At 44.3% G+C, this 15,276-nt stretch overlaps 1 protein-coding gene across 4 annotated transcripts in view; it reads right to left on the bottom strand.

Annotated features, from left to right (window-relative positions):
* Nucleotides 1-204: 204 nt before the first annotated feature.
* Nucleotides 205-15,276, bottom strand: part of ARID5B (AT-rich interaction domain 5B) — a 119,144-nt gene continuing 104,072 nt past the window's right edge. For all 4 annotated transcript variants that reach the window (XM_054832185.1, XM_054832187.1, XM_054832184.1 and 1 more), the window contains 2 exons: nucleotides 7,008-7,206; nucleotides 205-3,139 (listed from right to left, as the gene is read on the bottom strand). In XM_054832185.1, coding sequence (XP_054688160.1) covers nucleotides 989-3,139; nucleotides 7,008-7,206 — 2,350 coding nt within the window. In that variant the 3' untranslated portion in view covers nucleotides 205-988. The remainder of the gene's footprint in view (nucleotides 3,140-7,007; nucleotides 7,207-15,276) is intronic.

The following is a 15,276-nucleotide window of genomic DNA, read 5'->3' as shown; positions in this document are numbered from 1 at the left end:
GAACCTTGTTTGCATCCTTGCACCGTAACATCACCTACGGTATGTTTACAACCATCAAGATTAATCTGAACCAGTTGCTTCAGTTTGTAAACAGTAAACGTTACCACAAAAACGAAACAAAAACGCTGCTCAAAAGTATAAAGAATCTGGAAAAATTACAAACACATTAAAAAAAAAAAAATTAGGACAGCCACAGCCTTTAAAAAAAGTTGCAGATAAAATGATACTGTTTAATTTAAAAAAAAAAACCAACCCAAAACAAACATAAAGAGCACAGAATATACTGGACAAACAAAACTATATAAATTATTGTGACCAAATGTGACACTGGTAGTTTACGAAGTGGATATGTACAGTCAAATTAAACAGTGTTTACCCTTCTGTTCTAATAGTGTTAAAATGAAAAAAATCTATTGCCGTTTTACTATACATTGCATTGATTGAATCTTTAAAAGTCAGGAAAAGTTACCCAAAAAAGCACATCCACTGATTGTACAGATTCTCGGCCCGCTTCTCCTTTCCAGGTTCATCTCGAGTCCTCGACTCATTTGCAACAATGCACGGCCTCCGGTCCTCGGCTCAGTGAAAGGCACCGCAGCCCTCGCCTGGGATTTCAGTGAGCTCAGGACTGGGCCTGCATTTCCATGGCTCCCTTTGAACATTTGCTCTTAACCATATACTAGTCCTTTCAGAAAACACGTATGCAAAATCGAATGATTTTTTTCTTTTTTTTTTGTTGTGTTTTTTTTTGTTTGCGATTTTTTTTTTTTCAGGGGCAGGGATAAGGGGCGAGGGGGGCTGATGTGGGACCCAGAATTAAAGAAGCAGTCCTGTCTCCAAACTCCGAAGCGCTCTGCTGGGCAGGGTACGACTGTGTCCTGGTTGACAAAAATACAGATCGCTAAATCTGCGAGACATCATCACAGGGGGAGGAATGTCGTTAACTTAACTTTTCTCCTCAGACCATTTTTTTGGGAGCCGAGGGGGTTTACAGTTTTGTGCTGGGATGTACAGAGGACAGCTGGGAAGGTGGGAACGCGGCTTGAGGGTTTATAGCAGCTAAAGGATAAATGCTGTTATGCAAAAGGTCACCGTAGGAACTTCCTACAGGTGTTGCTGCAGCTAAGTGTCTGTACAGTTGCTGAGAGCTTGCGGGGGACGTGAGGAATTGTCTCTGCACCATGAAGGAGTGAAGAGCCAAAGGCTGCATTAGTGGGGAGAGCACGGTCTGATTTTTCAAGTACTGCAGGGGGTGAGAATACCCGGGCGGGAGGCGATTGTTCAGCCCTGTGCACAGGCTTCCCGGATACAAGCCTGGGAAGATGGGGGCTGAAAGGGGAAATTTGTGGCTTTCCAGCATGCTGCCAGAATGGAGGCCGTGCACCGGCTTGCTGCCTTCCCCCTCTGGGTCGGGAACCTTGTCTTTCGCCAGGGTCTCCTTTGGTAAGTGCAGAGGAGAGACAGCTCGGATTTTTTTTTCAGAAATGACTTTGTCCAAATCCTCCAGGCTCCGTTTCAAAGGCCGGGCAGCCCCCACGTTTTGAGGGCTCGTTCTGCGGCTGATGATAGGATGCACCATCCCCTCCATCTTCCTCAGGTTCTCCAGCCTCTGAGCCTGCTGCTTCCCAGACCTGTGGAGCAACTCGCTGTGTTTTTTCGGGGCTGTCATGGCCATGGGGGACACGCGGCAGGCTTTGGGGTTACAGTCCAGGCTCACCGCCTGGCTGCTCGCAGACTGGAACGGGGAGATACCTTTGCCTTCTTGCTGGGCCATGGATGAATGAGGGAGGCTGGAGCCTGGAGCCTTTGCAGTCTGTTTGTGTATGCTCTTTGGAAGACTCAAATCTGTTGGCTGATCATCTGAAGAGGCCTCCACTGCTGCCTTTTTTTCTTGCTGATGCAAAGACGGGCGATAATTTAAATTTAGTTTTTCTTGGTGTTTGTGTTGAGTAAAAGTAGAAATATTTTCAGACTCTCTGAACATATCCCGGGGGAGGTACTTTGATGTCTGTTCATTATTAAGGTGGTGTTCTGTGTGCCTATAAAGGCTGTGCAGATGAGGTGATGAATAAAAATCTGCCAAGAAAGTGGGCACATGGGAGTGCTGCAGTGCCCTTTTCTCACTCATTTTATCTTTGCAGTCCTGGATATCCGTCTTCGGTACATACGACTCGGCGAGAGAACTGAGGTGATGTTTTGAAAAATCACAGCGCTGAGGATCTGGTTTACTTAGCATGTCATGTTTAAAAACGTCATTAATCGATTTCCTTTCTTCCTTGGTTTTAAAACTCTGTACGTGTTGTATGACTGAGGGCCTATTAATTGCTACAGGATCAGAATTAGGGGCGTGGGGACCTTGTGATATGCTGGAGGACAGCTCATCTCTGCCATTCAGTTTCTTTTTGCTGATCAAAGGTGGAGGAGAACCATAAGGATAGCTGCACGACAGGGCTGCCCCACTGACCTGCGACAGCAGCTTCTTCTTTGCCAGGGGTGACATGATGCCTGGATTACCCTTTGAGTAGAGCAGCGGTGTGTAACCAAAAGTGGAGTCGTCATTCATGGACCCGGGCAGTTCCTTTTCCTTGAACATGTCGAAGTTCTGGACCACCAGTACTTTGGGCGTTTGCTTTAGTGCATTGTGGATATCTTCATTTCCCAGCTGGTCAACTTTCACTGTGCAGTTTGCGATGTAATCAGCCATCTCTGGCAATTTGTCATCTTCCGTGTCGCTCTGAGTGGGCAGCTGGACCGGGAAAGCCGTGAAGGGCATTTCCGGAGGTTCGCCTTCTAAGCTGTCAGTAAAAGCTTTGTGTAGTCTTTGTTCAGGCTTTGTGTCTTCCAGGGCATCTGCCGGGGGATGTAAGCGTTTCGTGACGGTGGCATCCAGCACGGTGTCTTCTTCTGGGGACATGGATATACTTGGGAAAGAGGACGAGTGCTGACCCTCCTCCTTGGCTTTCTCACGGTTTGTGCTGTTTTCTGTCAGGTCTGTCTTTTCCAGAGGCAGTGGCCGAGCTGTCTCTGGCAAAAGAGGTGGAGGGCCTTGCATGGGTTGTTTCATCTCTCCCGCTGTAGGATGTTCAGGGAAATTTTTCTGGTCTGCTGATTCTTGATCCTTCTCTTGTTCTGACGAAACCTAATAAAACGATTCAACAGACAGTAATAAGAACATGGTGCGTTTCGGCAGACTGCTCGTAAGATCATACACAGTACACTGATGGCTACTTTCAGAGAAGTACTTGTCAATCACCTTGAAGGCTCTAACGCCAGGTATCGGACTCAACGAAATGTACCTCCTGGAAATATTAAGAAATACACCATCCCTGCCAGAGTGACAATAAGGCATTTCAAAACACCAGATGTTTGTAACCTGATGAGAGGCACCAGTGGCTTGACCAGATAGCTAAACGCTGAGGTTATACTCTTTTAAAATTAATTAGGCAAATGCCAGAGAGCAGGCTTCATAGCACAAATGAAAAGGCTATAGAAATTTCTTTGGCTGGCCAACTTCACCTATGAAAACGACACAACGATTCCCATGTTTTTTTCTTACATCAAGTCTCTCCAGCGTAGCTATCTTAAAATTCAGCGATCACAGAGGAGATCATTCACACCCAGTTCTGCATTAAAGTGTGAAAAAGATAGAAATGGCATACTAGGAATCCCTATTGTAGGCAGCAAATCACTGCCACAGCTTAACTAGGACACACATTTTTTTATTAACGGATTAAAATGAAGTTGTCAACATTCAGTAAGTGTGTGTGCCTGCTATTACAAACATGGCTTTTATATGTTATCGTCAATGGGACCGCAGCTCTTTCTGCTCCCCCATTAATAAAGCTTGTGTGCACAATTCACACTATTCATCCCATTATGTAGCTGGCTGAACTGTGACCCGCAGAGGTCACCAGAGCGTCCCATCTGCGATCCAGCTGACTGACAGCCCTTTACAAAACTGCTGTCACTCTCCTCTGACATGTCGTGGTAGAAGACAGTCATAAAGCAGCAGCATTGTGTGAGTCCTTTATTATTATTGTTTTCTTTCTTTCTTCGTTGTAAAGATAAGACGCATCGAGAAAGTTATTATCTAAATGCTGCTTTATGGTCTGTCATAGGAGCAGGGGATCGGAGAAGGTCCTAATGAATCTAACTCTCTCAGAGATTTATTTCTTCACAGCTGCTTTTAAATATTCCTGTCTGTTTGGTTGGCCTATTAGTTACAGCGTCTGTTAGTCATCCTAACTTCTTCTTTTTAAACTCATAGCTGCCTTTTGCAGCCAAATACCATCATTAGGTCCTTTACAAAGTACCATCGCTAGTCTCTCGAGCTTATAAAATTACAGGAAAATACCAGACAGATGAGCAAAGCAAGGAGGAGGGAAAAAAAAAAGGAGAAATCATATTTAATAACTGTACATTCTGCTCCGTATTTCTGTTAAGCAACATTTTGATTGAAGTTTTAGCTATTGTGAGGAAATCTGCAGTCTAAGGCTAATAGCATTTTGTCTGGTATCTCGTTACATTGACAATGTCATTGTGACGGCAGGAAAACAGTGAAGAGCACAAAAGCAAATGCAACCCTAATAAATTAAAGTTATATTCTCTCCCTGCATACTTCTTGTAGTGTATGAGTTGAACATACAATTGAGAGGACCGCACATTTGTAAAACTTGATTACGCTTTCACAGCTCCCAGCCATGGCCAGCTTCTAGGCCACATGCAGAAATGGTTTAAGCGGTAGTTCAGCTGGGGTCATGCCTACGCATCTACCCGTGTGGCTAGAGACGCACCACTGCTGTGCCTGGATGGGGACTACACCCAAATGTGGAGTCTAGCACTGGGCTCCACTGCTGGGGGACGGCGGGGGCGAGAGGGCCATGCAACCTTCTGCCTGGCTCTGGCAGACTTGGATTTCACTCCACCCAAAGATGCTGGACGTCTCATTTTTGCTGGCCCCATAAGGGCTGCGTCCTGGGCACGGAGCCCTCCCTATGGCAGAGCACGGACGAGCTCTGCACCCACCCTGGGTGGAGGCACTCACCCCTGCAGGGCCCTTTGCTGCTTGGGCTTCGTGTGACCACCTACCGCAGGGTGACCTGCATGAAGGCTGAGGTCCTTAATCGCCCATCCTGATTAAACAGGGGCAGGGCACATCTTCTATCGCAGTCAGGGAGGAGACATTAATTCTGCTATAAAAGGTACAATTTTACAATAGGAAATTGCCATAATTGTACCTTTTTATTGTCTCGTCTAGGCTCCCTACATTTCCGATAAACGCAGCTTAAGAACTCTTCCTGCAAACCACACAAAAATAACTGCAGTTTAAGCAGCAGGAAGTTTGAGATAGGGAACAACAAAAGCAAGGAAATTCAAAGTTAAGGCTGACGCTCTGTTGCTGACTTGTTATGTTGTGCTTAGCGGTGCTTAGCGGTGGCGGTACGGTGTAACGTATCTTACTGATCCAAGACCCCTCGATAAATAACCAGGCACGAAGGAATGACAGGGGAGGGAGCACAAGCCTTCACTTTGCATCTCCTTGCTTTGGGCAAATTTGTGTTGCAACCTTCCAGTGACTGAAACAGGTTTGTGCGCACTCTCCTCTCTATGTATTTTTCATCTGAAGTGGAGGGGGTTTCCCCCAACAGGGTTCCCTGCTTTAAAATTACAGTGCAAGAGAAAACAAAAAAACCTCCCCTCTCCGTGGAGTGCTCTTACATTAGATATTAAAAGTACTGTCGATCGAGGCAATTTAAAAGACAAATTCTGGTTTGGATGGGAGATGAAATTGTCCTTGTAAGCACAACTTAAAGAGGTAGTGGGATGCGAAAACCAAAATTTTCCGTTCTCAAAACTGGGTACATGAAGTTTCAGAGGCACCAGTGTTTACTGGTCCGGTATTGTGTTTTTTAAACAATGAGGAGGACTGGTGGTAGCTGACTCAATTCCAATTTCCAAACTGGTTTAGAAACCGGACTTATGTACCTGCCAGACGGCAATGAAGTCAAAGGAGCAGCCATAGTCTGCTGGGCACGTCATGTGTTTCGACATTCTTTGAATACTTACTTTCACTGCAACGCCTTGAAGGCTGCTGCGATCTGGCAGACTGAGACAGGAAAAACAACGTCTTGTGTAGGGTTTGTGTGCAAGGAGCTTCACCACCTCCTTCACACAGGGTGCAAGCAGGGCATAGGAGAGAGTGGGCAGGATGTGCGAAAGAAAGTGCTTAAGTAACACCGCAGCAAAACCCTCACTGACTTTACATCACTTAGCAACACGTGAAATTTACCCTTATTTGCAGACAAATATGAATTCTACTGATCTATCTTACCCCTGTGAACACAAACTCTATTCCATGAGAGCTGTCCTACACCTGCAGGTGACCAAATAGGAACCTATCTCAGCTGAAAACCATCTGTGAGAGTGAAGTTGGTCTCAGTTAGGGCTTGGAAGGTGGTTGCCTCAAAATCTGACCTTTTAGTCCAAAGAGAAATTTGGTATAACACGATAAAAATCCCGGGGAGTGGTAAGTTTTTTGACAGACGAGCATACATGTGTGAGCACACAGGGGCTGATCCAGAGGTTACCATTATAAAAATCAGCTGTGTCCAACAGTTACCACAGTATTATCAACAGTATTAGAGGTTCCCCCACCCTATACTTAGATTAGGAAATAACTGTGGTAGTTGTGTGGTTTCCTTTTGGCAGCTGCTGATCTTTCAGTGGTGACCACTGTATAATACAATGAGCAGAAATGGTGCTTGTTACATCCAGCGCTTGGTCTCCTGCCATAACTGCTATGCAATACGGAGCTAACCGGTTGCTGCCTGTAGCCCAGCAAAATCCCAACTCAGACAGTACCACAACTGAATTTCCATTGCTGAGCAAACTCAAAGGCCAACTAGTTGGAATTCTCCAGTTTAAATTATGTATTTTATCATTGGATTTCACAGGATTAAAGCTGTACATTTTTAATTGAAAAGTTGAAAAGAAGGAAAGCAACCAACCTCAGATGCATCTTGGGGTTTCTGTGCATTATCTTTTTCCTTCTTGCTCTTTTGGTTTTCATTTTTGATGCGTTTTGTTCCAGACACTTTTGTTTTCCCTTCACCCTCCTGGGAACTGTTATCCTGTTTTCGAGGTTTCACTGGAGGCAGTGGCTTATCTTCCTCTCCTTTAATAAATCTTTCATATGGCAGGATTAATCTAGGGGATTAAGGAACAAATAATTGATCAGGTTTTGCCATTCTAGCAAAGAACAAAATGTATCTACGACGAGCAGTTTACTTAATAAATCCATTTTCTTCTATGGCATAAAAGCAACAGTGTAAACTCTAGATCTATAAATCCAAGTGTGATAAATCAATTTATTTGGCAAGATTATCATGTGGCATAAATTCAGTGGAGTTGGAGTTGCTGTGGATCAGTTGACAGTAACGCTGCAGTGGTTTGTGCGGCTACACCAATTTGTACCAGATGAGGATATGAGCCACTACGTTTTAGACCGATTTAAAAAAAAAACCAAAAAATCCACCATTTGTTTTTATTTTCTCTCCCTACCCTTAAAAGCATGCAGCAAACCCCAGGAAAACACCTACAAAGCCACAGCCAACTTGATAACAGCTACACAATTTCGAGGCTGGTGGTTCCCCTGTGCAAGGGTGAGTGCCAGGAACTCGGGAGAAGAGGAGAGCGTGGGGCTGCAGGAAAGCTCTGGCGGCGGGCACAGCACCCCACACGCTGCGATCAGCACCAGCCCACTGCCACCCCTGCAACGCGCCCACGCAGCGACAGTCACCACGCTCCCTACCTTCGCCACCGAGTCTTTTTTTAAGGAGGAAGGGGAGAGGAAAAAGAGTGAAAAGCGAAGGAATTTTTCACCGTGGAAGTGTCCTCCACAAAGTGCATGAAATCGCTTTAAAAAAGTGAGGAAGAAACAGACGAAAAATATCCTCCCCTGAAAGCATCAAACACACTGAGTTTTAATCTATCTGTTTTCCCTTTGCAATTCTTGATCTGAAAGGAAAAATAACTGATATAATTAAAAGGGATGGATTGCATTACAATCTCAGTTTCAACTTCAGTGATTAAAGTTTTTATAATGCATTTGGTATGATTAATGACTCACTGTGGGATTAATACAAGACTCAGACTTTAAAAATACGAACTTTAATGCAGCAAACATAATTTGTTTTTAAAAAAAAAGACAAGCTGACTCTATGAAGAAAACGTACTTTGCTTATAAACAACATAAATCTGTTCAAATAACAGGAATCCTTAATTATCTTTAATCTAAGACTCCAAGGCAGAAACCTCTTTGGTTCAGATATTCGTTTGTTATCCTAGAATCAGTTTCTAAGCATGCAATTTTGATTTACATACTTAGATGTTCAAACACAGTTTGGGCTTAAGAGAGCAGAAATTAGATTGCTCGTGATCATAATATTTTACATTTTAATAAAATACAACATAAATTATGTTAAAATATAAACCTAATTTATGCTATATTAGAAACAAAATTCATTAACTGAGCATGCTCTGACATGGTATGTGCAAAGAGGCGTGAATAATACTTTCTAGCCCTGAATTTGGCAGGGCTCCAGTAATGAAGCTAAGCAGAGCCCACAGGGAATATTCATCTTCAGATCCCATTACAAACTGAGTTTAAACATGTTACAGCTGCTAAAACTGGAAACTGCTCCCTCTATGCAAACTTAGCAAAATAATACGTAGTTGCCAAATACCTGCTTCCCACTGTAATATTACAGTTAATGTTTATATAATAAAAAGCATAACTAAGCAGAATAAGAAAAAAATAATCTTGTTCATACTTGAGGCTGCTACATTTCATTCGCAAAGCGCAAATATCGGTGAAAACACCGAATTCCTCCCCGTGCTGCACAAAGCGCTTTGGACTTCACTAGAGGCAAGGCTGGGTTTCACCCAGGGCAACGTCAAGGCCGCTCTGCCATGTGTTAAATATTTAAAATCGCTTTTAATAAAAACACATTTTATTACAATAATTGTTAGCACTGCGAGGGGAGTGTTTGGCTTTGTTTTGTTTCCATGGGAACGCGTCGCCCATTAAAAATCTACATATTCCACCCGTAAAGGTTTCAGACACCGTCCTGCGCCCCACGGGAGACGGAGACGCTCCCGGCCTGGAGCGGCCCTTTCCACGAAAGATGCCAGGCGATTAACTCTGTGGCGACGGCCGGGATGGGAGCAAGACCCGGGCCGACACGATTAATCACCGCTCGCGTGCTCGCCACCCAGCCTTGTAGGGTAACGTGGGACGCAAACTCCTCCTCCTCCTCCTCCTGCACCTCACCAGAACTCATTAGCTTTGGCGCTAATTAGTAACCGTGGCTTAAATTTCCTTCTCTGATCTTAAGGGTTCATGTGGGAGTACAAGGTTTTCATTTTAGTTATTTTTCACTGAGCTCAGCAGTTGGCAGGCCGACAGCAGTAAAAATACATTTCACATAGCCGGTCAAAGGCCCGGAGCCAGCGGCAGGAAATCTGGAATTAAATGTTTCGTGTATCGGGGAGGCGGCATGACTAAGGTAAAACTGAATCAAAACACAAGGACGGCTTGTTCTAGGATTTTCCCCTCCTCATTTGAAACGAGGGCCAGCAGTTCGCCGTTCCCTGCCGCCGCCGAGGTGGTTTTTGGGGGCCGCGGGGGGCAGCTGGAGAGGAGCCGGGCAGCAACGCGGGCTGCAAGATCCCGGGGAGAAGCACCAACGCCAACAATTGCCGCCTCACGTAGAGATTTCCGTCGGTTGCAATTTTCACTGAATGTTTTTTCAGTTATCCTGTCATGGTACAACACAATTACCCACAGGATATGATCTTATCATTTGATTATTAGAAGTTTTTACAGCGCAGGAGTAATAAAGCTAATACAGCTCTCGGAACATGTAAGCAGCCGGCTCACATGCCATAAAAGCAGCCGGCTTAGCCAATTTAAGGTCAATATTGCCCAACACAGGAAGAATGCGATCTGCTGCTGGCCAAATAGTTTAGCAGAATGTGACATGTCTGAAACCAACACGAGATATATATTTTTTTTTTCCCCTCAAATATTTGCAGCGCAGGTAAGATTTAATCAATCTTTGCGCAAGGAGAGGTAAAGACGATGTCCAAAAGAACAGAGCCGGATACCTTGAACGTATCGTACTTTGGAAACAACCACCACGTTTTCAGTCGCTTTGAGCCGTGGCTGTATTTCACGGCCAGAGGGAAGCATCAAAGTATTCATAAAAAAGGAAAAGTGGGGGAATATTTTGTGGTCTAAAGAATATTTACTTGTAAAGCCTGTGAGGAGACCAAATAAAAGGGTCTTTATCATGATCAAGATTCCAATATTAAGATTAATAAAATGTATTATTTATAAGTCAATTAACATAAATAGAATATGTAAGCACTAGTGTATTAAAAAAATCTTTCCACAGGCAGCAGATTTTAGCAGCATGAGGGTTTTTTTTTTTTTTTTTCCTGGAATAATACAAGAATAACATTTTCCAGCCAAGAGCAGAAACAGTAGGGGAGTCTTTGCTATCACAGGGCTTCTTATTAAATTCAGTCACTGTGAAAAGCCAGTCTTTTTTTTTTTTTTTTTTTTAAATAAAGACAACTTAAAATCAATACAAGTTAGATTAACAAATCAGTACTATACTAATCCTGATTTATTACAATCGGCAATATTAAGTTTAATCACGTATAAACTGCTACTCAAAAAAAGATTTTGCTTTACTAAGTCCTGAATTAAATAATGGTGCAGAGTGTACTGAGTTTTTAGATCTGCATCATCTGATATTATGAAAAATTCAATGTACTTCTCTGCAGCAGATGTCAGAGGTCAGCAAATCTATTACAGTAATGTAAGTAATCTGGCTTTCTGCCAACCTTTTTTTAAAAAACACTGAAGCAGATAATTTTATATTTACAAATTCTAAAATCCTCCAGGGACTGAATCTCTTTCCCAACAAAAAGCAGAAACTTCACATTAGAGAAATGTATTTCACAGTATATCAAACATGTCTTCATCATTAGCATTTCATAAAAAGAAAAAAAAAAAAGGCCTTAATCTTTATTAGTCAACATTTTTTTTCCCAGCTACAGAACTAACAATACAAGATCTCATCTGAGCCAGTAACCACTACATTTTCATGTATTGATTATGCAGAATGAACGACTTTTTTTGGCCCGACTCAGCTTCACGGGACACATGAGAGCACATCTATTTATAGACATGATAAAAAAAAGTAGCTACAATAATGCAAAGGATCTGACCAGCCCAGAAAGAGGAAGGAAATTAAATGTTAAGGCTGCCAGTTTCCTCTTTAATTCTCCCCACTGTGTGTGGATATGATGGGGCTCTCGGGCCTGGGAGGAACCATATGCCCAGGACACACAGGGTGAAGGAGGGAAGGAGGCAGTTCAGCACAACCCCTACAATATTTTTTCTATCGCTTGTTTCAGTGTTTATTTTTGTTTTCTTTCTGGCAGAGTAAAATATTCCAGCACGTCTCCCATTGACATCATCTCGCTTTCTCAAGGGCTCCAAGCCCAACACAAAACACTGTGCAATGGAGGCTCTCAGCCACAAGAATAATCTTGGAAGGACTTAAAATATCAAAGTCTATTCCTTAGGAGATGCTGCCCCATTCCCAGGCTTGGCCAGAAGCTTAAGGAGGTTGAGTGCAACGGGAATGGAAGAAGATTTAAATCTGCTCCACCAAATGAATACAGCCACCGGTTAACCCGTGGAACTCACTGCCAATGGATATCTTGGGGCAAGGGATTAGTGAGATTACGCAGGGATTAGATGCTAATGTAAATCATGAGAACATTAAGCTCTTAGAGTTTCAAAAACATTGAAAAGGGACAGGCAATAAATCCCTTTACTGGTAGGAGCTTGGGAAACGTTTCCCTCCTGGGCATATTATGCCACAGCAGCTCTTGCTCCTTCCTCTGAAGGCACTGGGGGGCAAGATGGCCGGTCTGCCTGGTTCGGCAGGGCAACCATCTGGTTTGATAGGTCCTCACGGCAGCTGGGCAGAGCTGCCCACACCTCTGCAGCCAGAGGGTCTGAACACAGGGCCAGGACGAGTGGTCACAGAGCCGGGGCAGCTCGGGGTGGCTCCAGCGACAGCCCCCGCAGTGCAAAGGGGTCCCTATCGCTAAGTTCAGTGAGAGAAACCTGATTCTTGTTCCCTAGAAAGAAAGTTGTTTTAAGGGATCAGCAGGAATGTCCAAGCTCTGATCCCAAGAGAAGTCTTGTCTCTTTTGCCCTGATGCTCTTCAAAAGGGATACAATCTTGGAGCAATGCAGTCATGGTAAGCATGGGAAACAAGCCACCTTCAACAGCAGTCAGCAGGAGGCAGCTCTTCTGGGTGCTAGCAACAAATTCCCAGCAGAGTAGAGGGGAGAGGAATAACCCAAATTCTAAGGTTTCAGCCTGTTTTCTGAAATGGGAATATAAAATACATTGAGGAAATCAAGCAGTGCATTCCTCTAGCCCGATTTCCCTGGACTGCACTGTACAATGCAGGAGTTATGAAAGCAAGCCTCGTGTGCTTTTGTGCAGAACACAATAGCAATAGAATTATTTGCATTTGTCTGAAGTACAAAACTGGCATGTATTTTATCAGCAAAGACAAAATATGCTTGAGTTCAATTTTCTTCCCAAAGAACTTTCCTTCCTTAAAGAAATGGCTCTTTCATCCTTTCATCAACAACTTTCCTCACAGCCCACTGGGAGTGCTGGTGGGTAATGAGAATGGCTCACTGCTGAAAGGTGGGAACTGCGCTGCCGTAAGAGAATTCAAAGACACTTTGTTTTAAGTAAACTGGAAATTAGTGACATTACAAACCCAGCTGTTGATTTAGCTGCACAGCCAGGCGAGGGAAGCTCAGGCACTCTCGATCCTACAACTCAGCAGGGGGAGATGAACAACCCCAGTCTTTTACCTTCGGTGCAGATTTATTGCATGGGAAAGGAAGGGTGACGGGGACAGAGCAGCTTCCCCAGGTCACTACTAAAATTGTTACAAGTGTCTATTTTGGCCACAGTCATCATTTCTGCATCTAAAGGCAGACATGCATTTTGTTCCGTAGGTCCATATAGTCCCTGCAACGCTTGGTCCCTATGCTCAGGACAAGCTTACAGATGCCATTTCGCATTGCCCGTGGGATGCAGGTCTCCTGGAGGGACTCCAAAGTCCTGCTGACCCTCCCTGGGAGCTCTGAGCGACATCTCCATTGCACAAAGTTGAACAAACTAGATGCAACCCCTGCCATATTAGCAAAGTCCTGCAGTAAAGTACAAGGTGGAGATTCCCGGCAGACCTGGGGTATCTGAGGGGAAAGATCTTACTCTCCACCCCTGGTGCTGCTCCTGCAAAGGAGAATGGCGCATCTCCCATTGCGCAGCACCCTCCTGGGGCAACTCAGCTCCCAGGAAGGAAAAGGGGCTTGTCCTCTGGCGCAGAGCCTGTCCCTACTCCTGGATGCCAAGAAATGAGGTTATCACGCAAGACACACTTTACCTGATGTTGACCACCCAGCTCAGCTGCTAGGAGTGGTGGGACCCCAAGAGCATTGGGCACACTGCACAGCCTCAGCACCTGGTACGCTTCGACACACATGTGTACGGCGGGCATGTCTGGGAAGTTCCCTCTGCTTGGGGGATAACCCGCCCGGGAGCACTGGGTAGCGCACGGCATCCCCCAATTCTGCTGGGACTAACTCCTGGGGGGAAAGAAGGATGTGGCTGGGAAAACAATTCCCCGCGAGGAGGGAGAGCATCTGTTTCCACGCACTGGAAGGCAGTGCCCGACTGCCCAGCACTCTGGCACCCAAGGACTCCCGCTGACTGTAGTGCTGGCCAGTAAGTCTCTGAGGCTGAAAACCCAGAAATTTTAAAAAAACTGTGTGTTCTCAGATGTTTTGAATGGACAGCTAAGGATCTGTTTTAATGGTAAACAATTACATTCCTCTGTCATCTGATACTTTTTAAATTTGGGGGAGAGGGGAAGCTTTCTGAATTTTCAATAGTTCCTTTGTTAAAGCATCTGTTACTCACATAATTGAAAAGATGTTTGTTCAGTGGTATGCTTGAGAGTACAGTTATTTAATCTTAATGATAAAGCCCTGAGGGCAGAAAATCATAAGTAGAAACCTCTTGTTATTTATCAAAAAGAAAAAAAACCAAACCGAAAACCCAGGAAAAGAAAGAGAGAACTGAGACACCTCATCTATCTTCAGGCTTAAATTTGTGCTTGATGGAAAACTATTGAGACAATTTGCAACTTGCGAAGTTTTCTGGGGGTCTGGAACTAGCTGAAGTGGGAGGGGGGCAGGAAAGTGGGGTGAAGGCAAAAATAAAACAACCGAGTTAGTACGACAAGAAAAAACTGCTGCCTGGCAAGTTTTTTTGGGTCAAACAAAGAGCTAGCTGTAGTTTACAGCATGACATAACATTTGATTAATTTTTGCCTGAGGATGTTTTCACACTTAACAGTGTAAATCAAAACCTTCTATTAATTACAATGTGTATTAAAAGATAACCATAAGCATTTTCATGTAGATGCTATTCTAGCCTCCTATTTTTTGTTCCTTCTAAAAGATTGGCTGCTATTTCCTACAAAACTCCACTGAAATGCTTACACATTACCAACGTTATCCAAACGCTTTAACAAAACCAAACAGCATTTGCATGGAATGCGGGGCTCTCTTGCGTATTGAATTACCGCACAATATCCTTAGGGTAGAGAGACTTTACGGCTGTTAAAGGGAAACCATGTAAGGGACTTATTTTGACCCGCCTTGTGTTTCTGATAACATATAATATTTATGCAAGCAACTTAGAAAAATGGCAGTACGGGCTCTGAATTGCACAAGACACTGTATCTCCTGGGGTTTAGACCCCTGCTGAGGGACAGATATGCAGGCTACTCTGCAAGTGCCCAGGGGCCACACGCATAGCCAGAACAAAACCCTCTGCAGGTCTGTGTCCGAAGTGTGGGCACAGCCACCTTGCTGAATTGTGAAAAACCACGACCTGCTCTGGGGACCCATCTCACCACCAGCTCCTCATCAAGTCCTGGATGGTTGTGGCTCTGCAGAACACTTTCTCACTCAGCTGCCTGAATTTGACGAGACCGTGAAGCCTAATAAACCCCCCTCTAGCTGGGTTTGACCAGGACAGTCTGGTTTTCGAGGTGCTAGTGACTTGTGAGGGCTAGGATATGAGACACACTGCTGAA

This window comes from Grus americana, chromosome 7 (assembly GCF_028858705.1).
Source record: "Grus americana isolate bGruAme1 chromosome 7, bGruAme1.mat, whole genome shotgun sequence".
Taxonomy (NCBI): domain Eukaryota; kingdom Metazoa; phylum Chordata; class Aves; order Gruiformes; family Gruidae; genus Grus; species Grus americana.
Note: the sequence above shows the minus strand (reverse complement) of the source record. Positions and strands in the feature narration are given on the sequence as shown.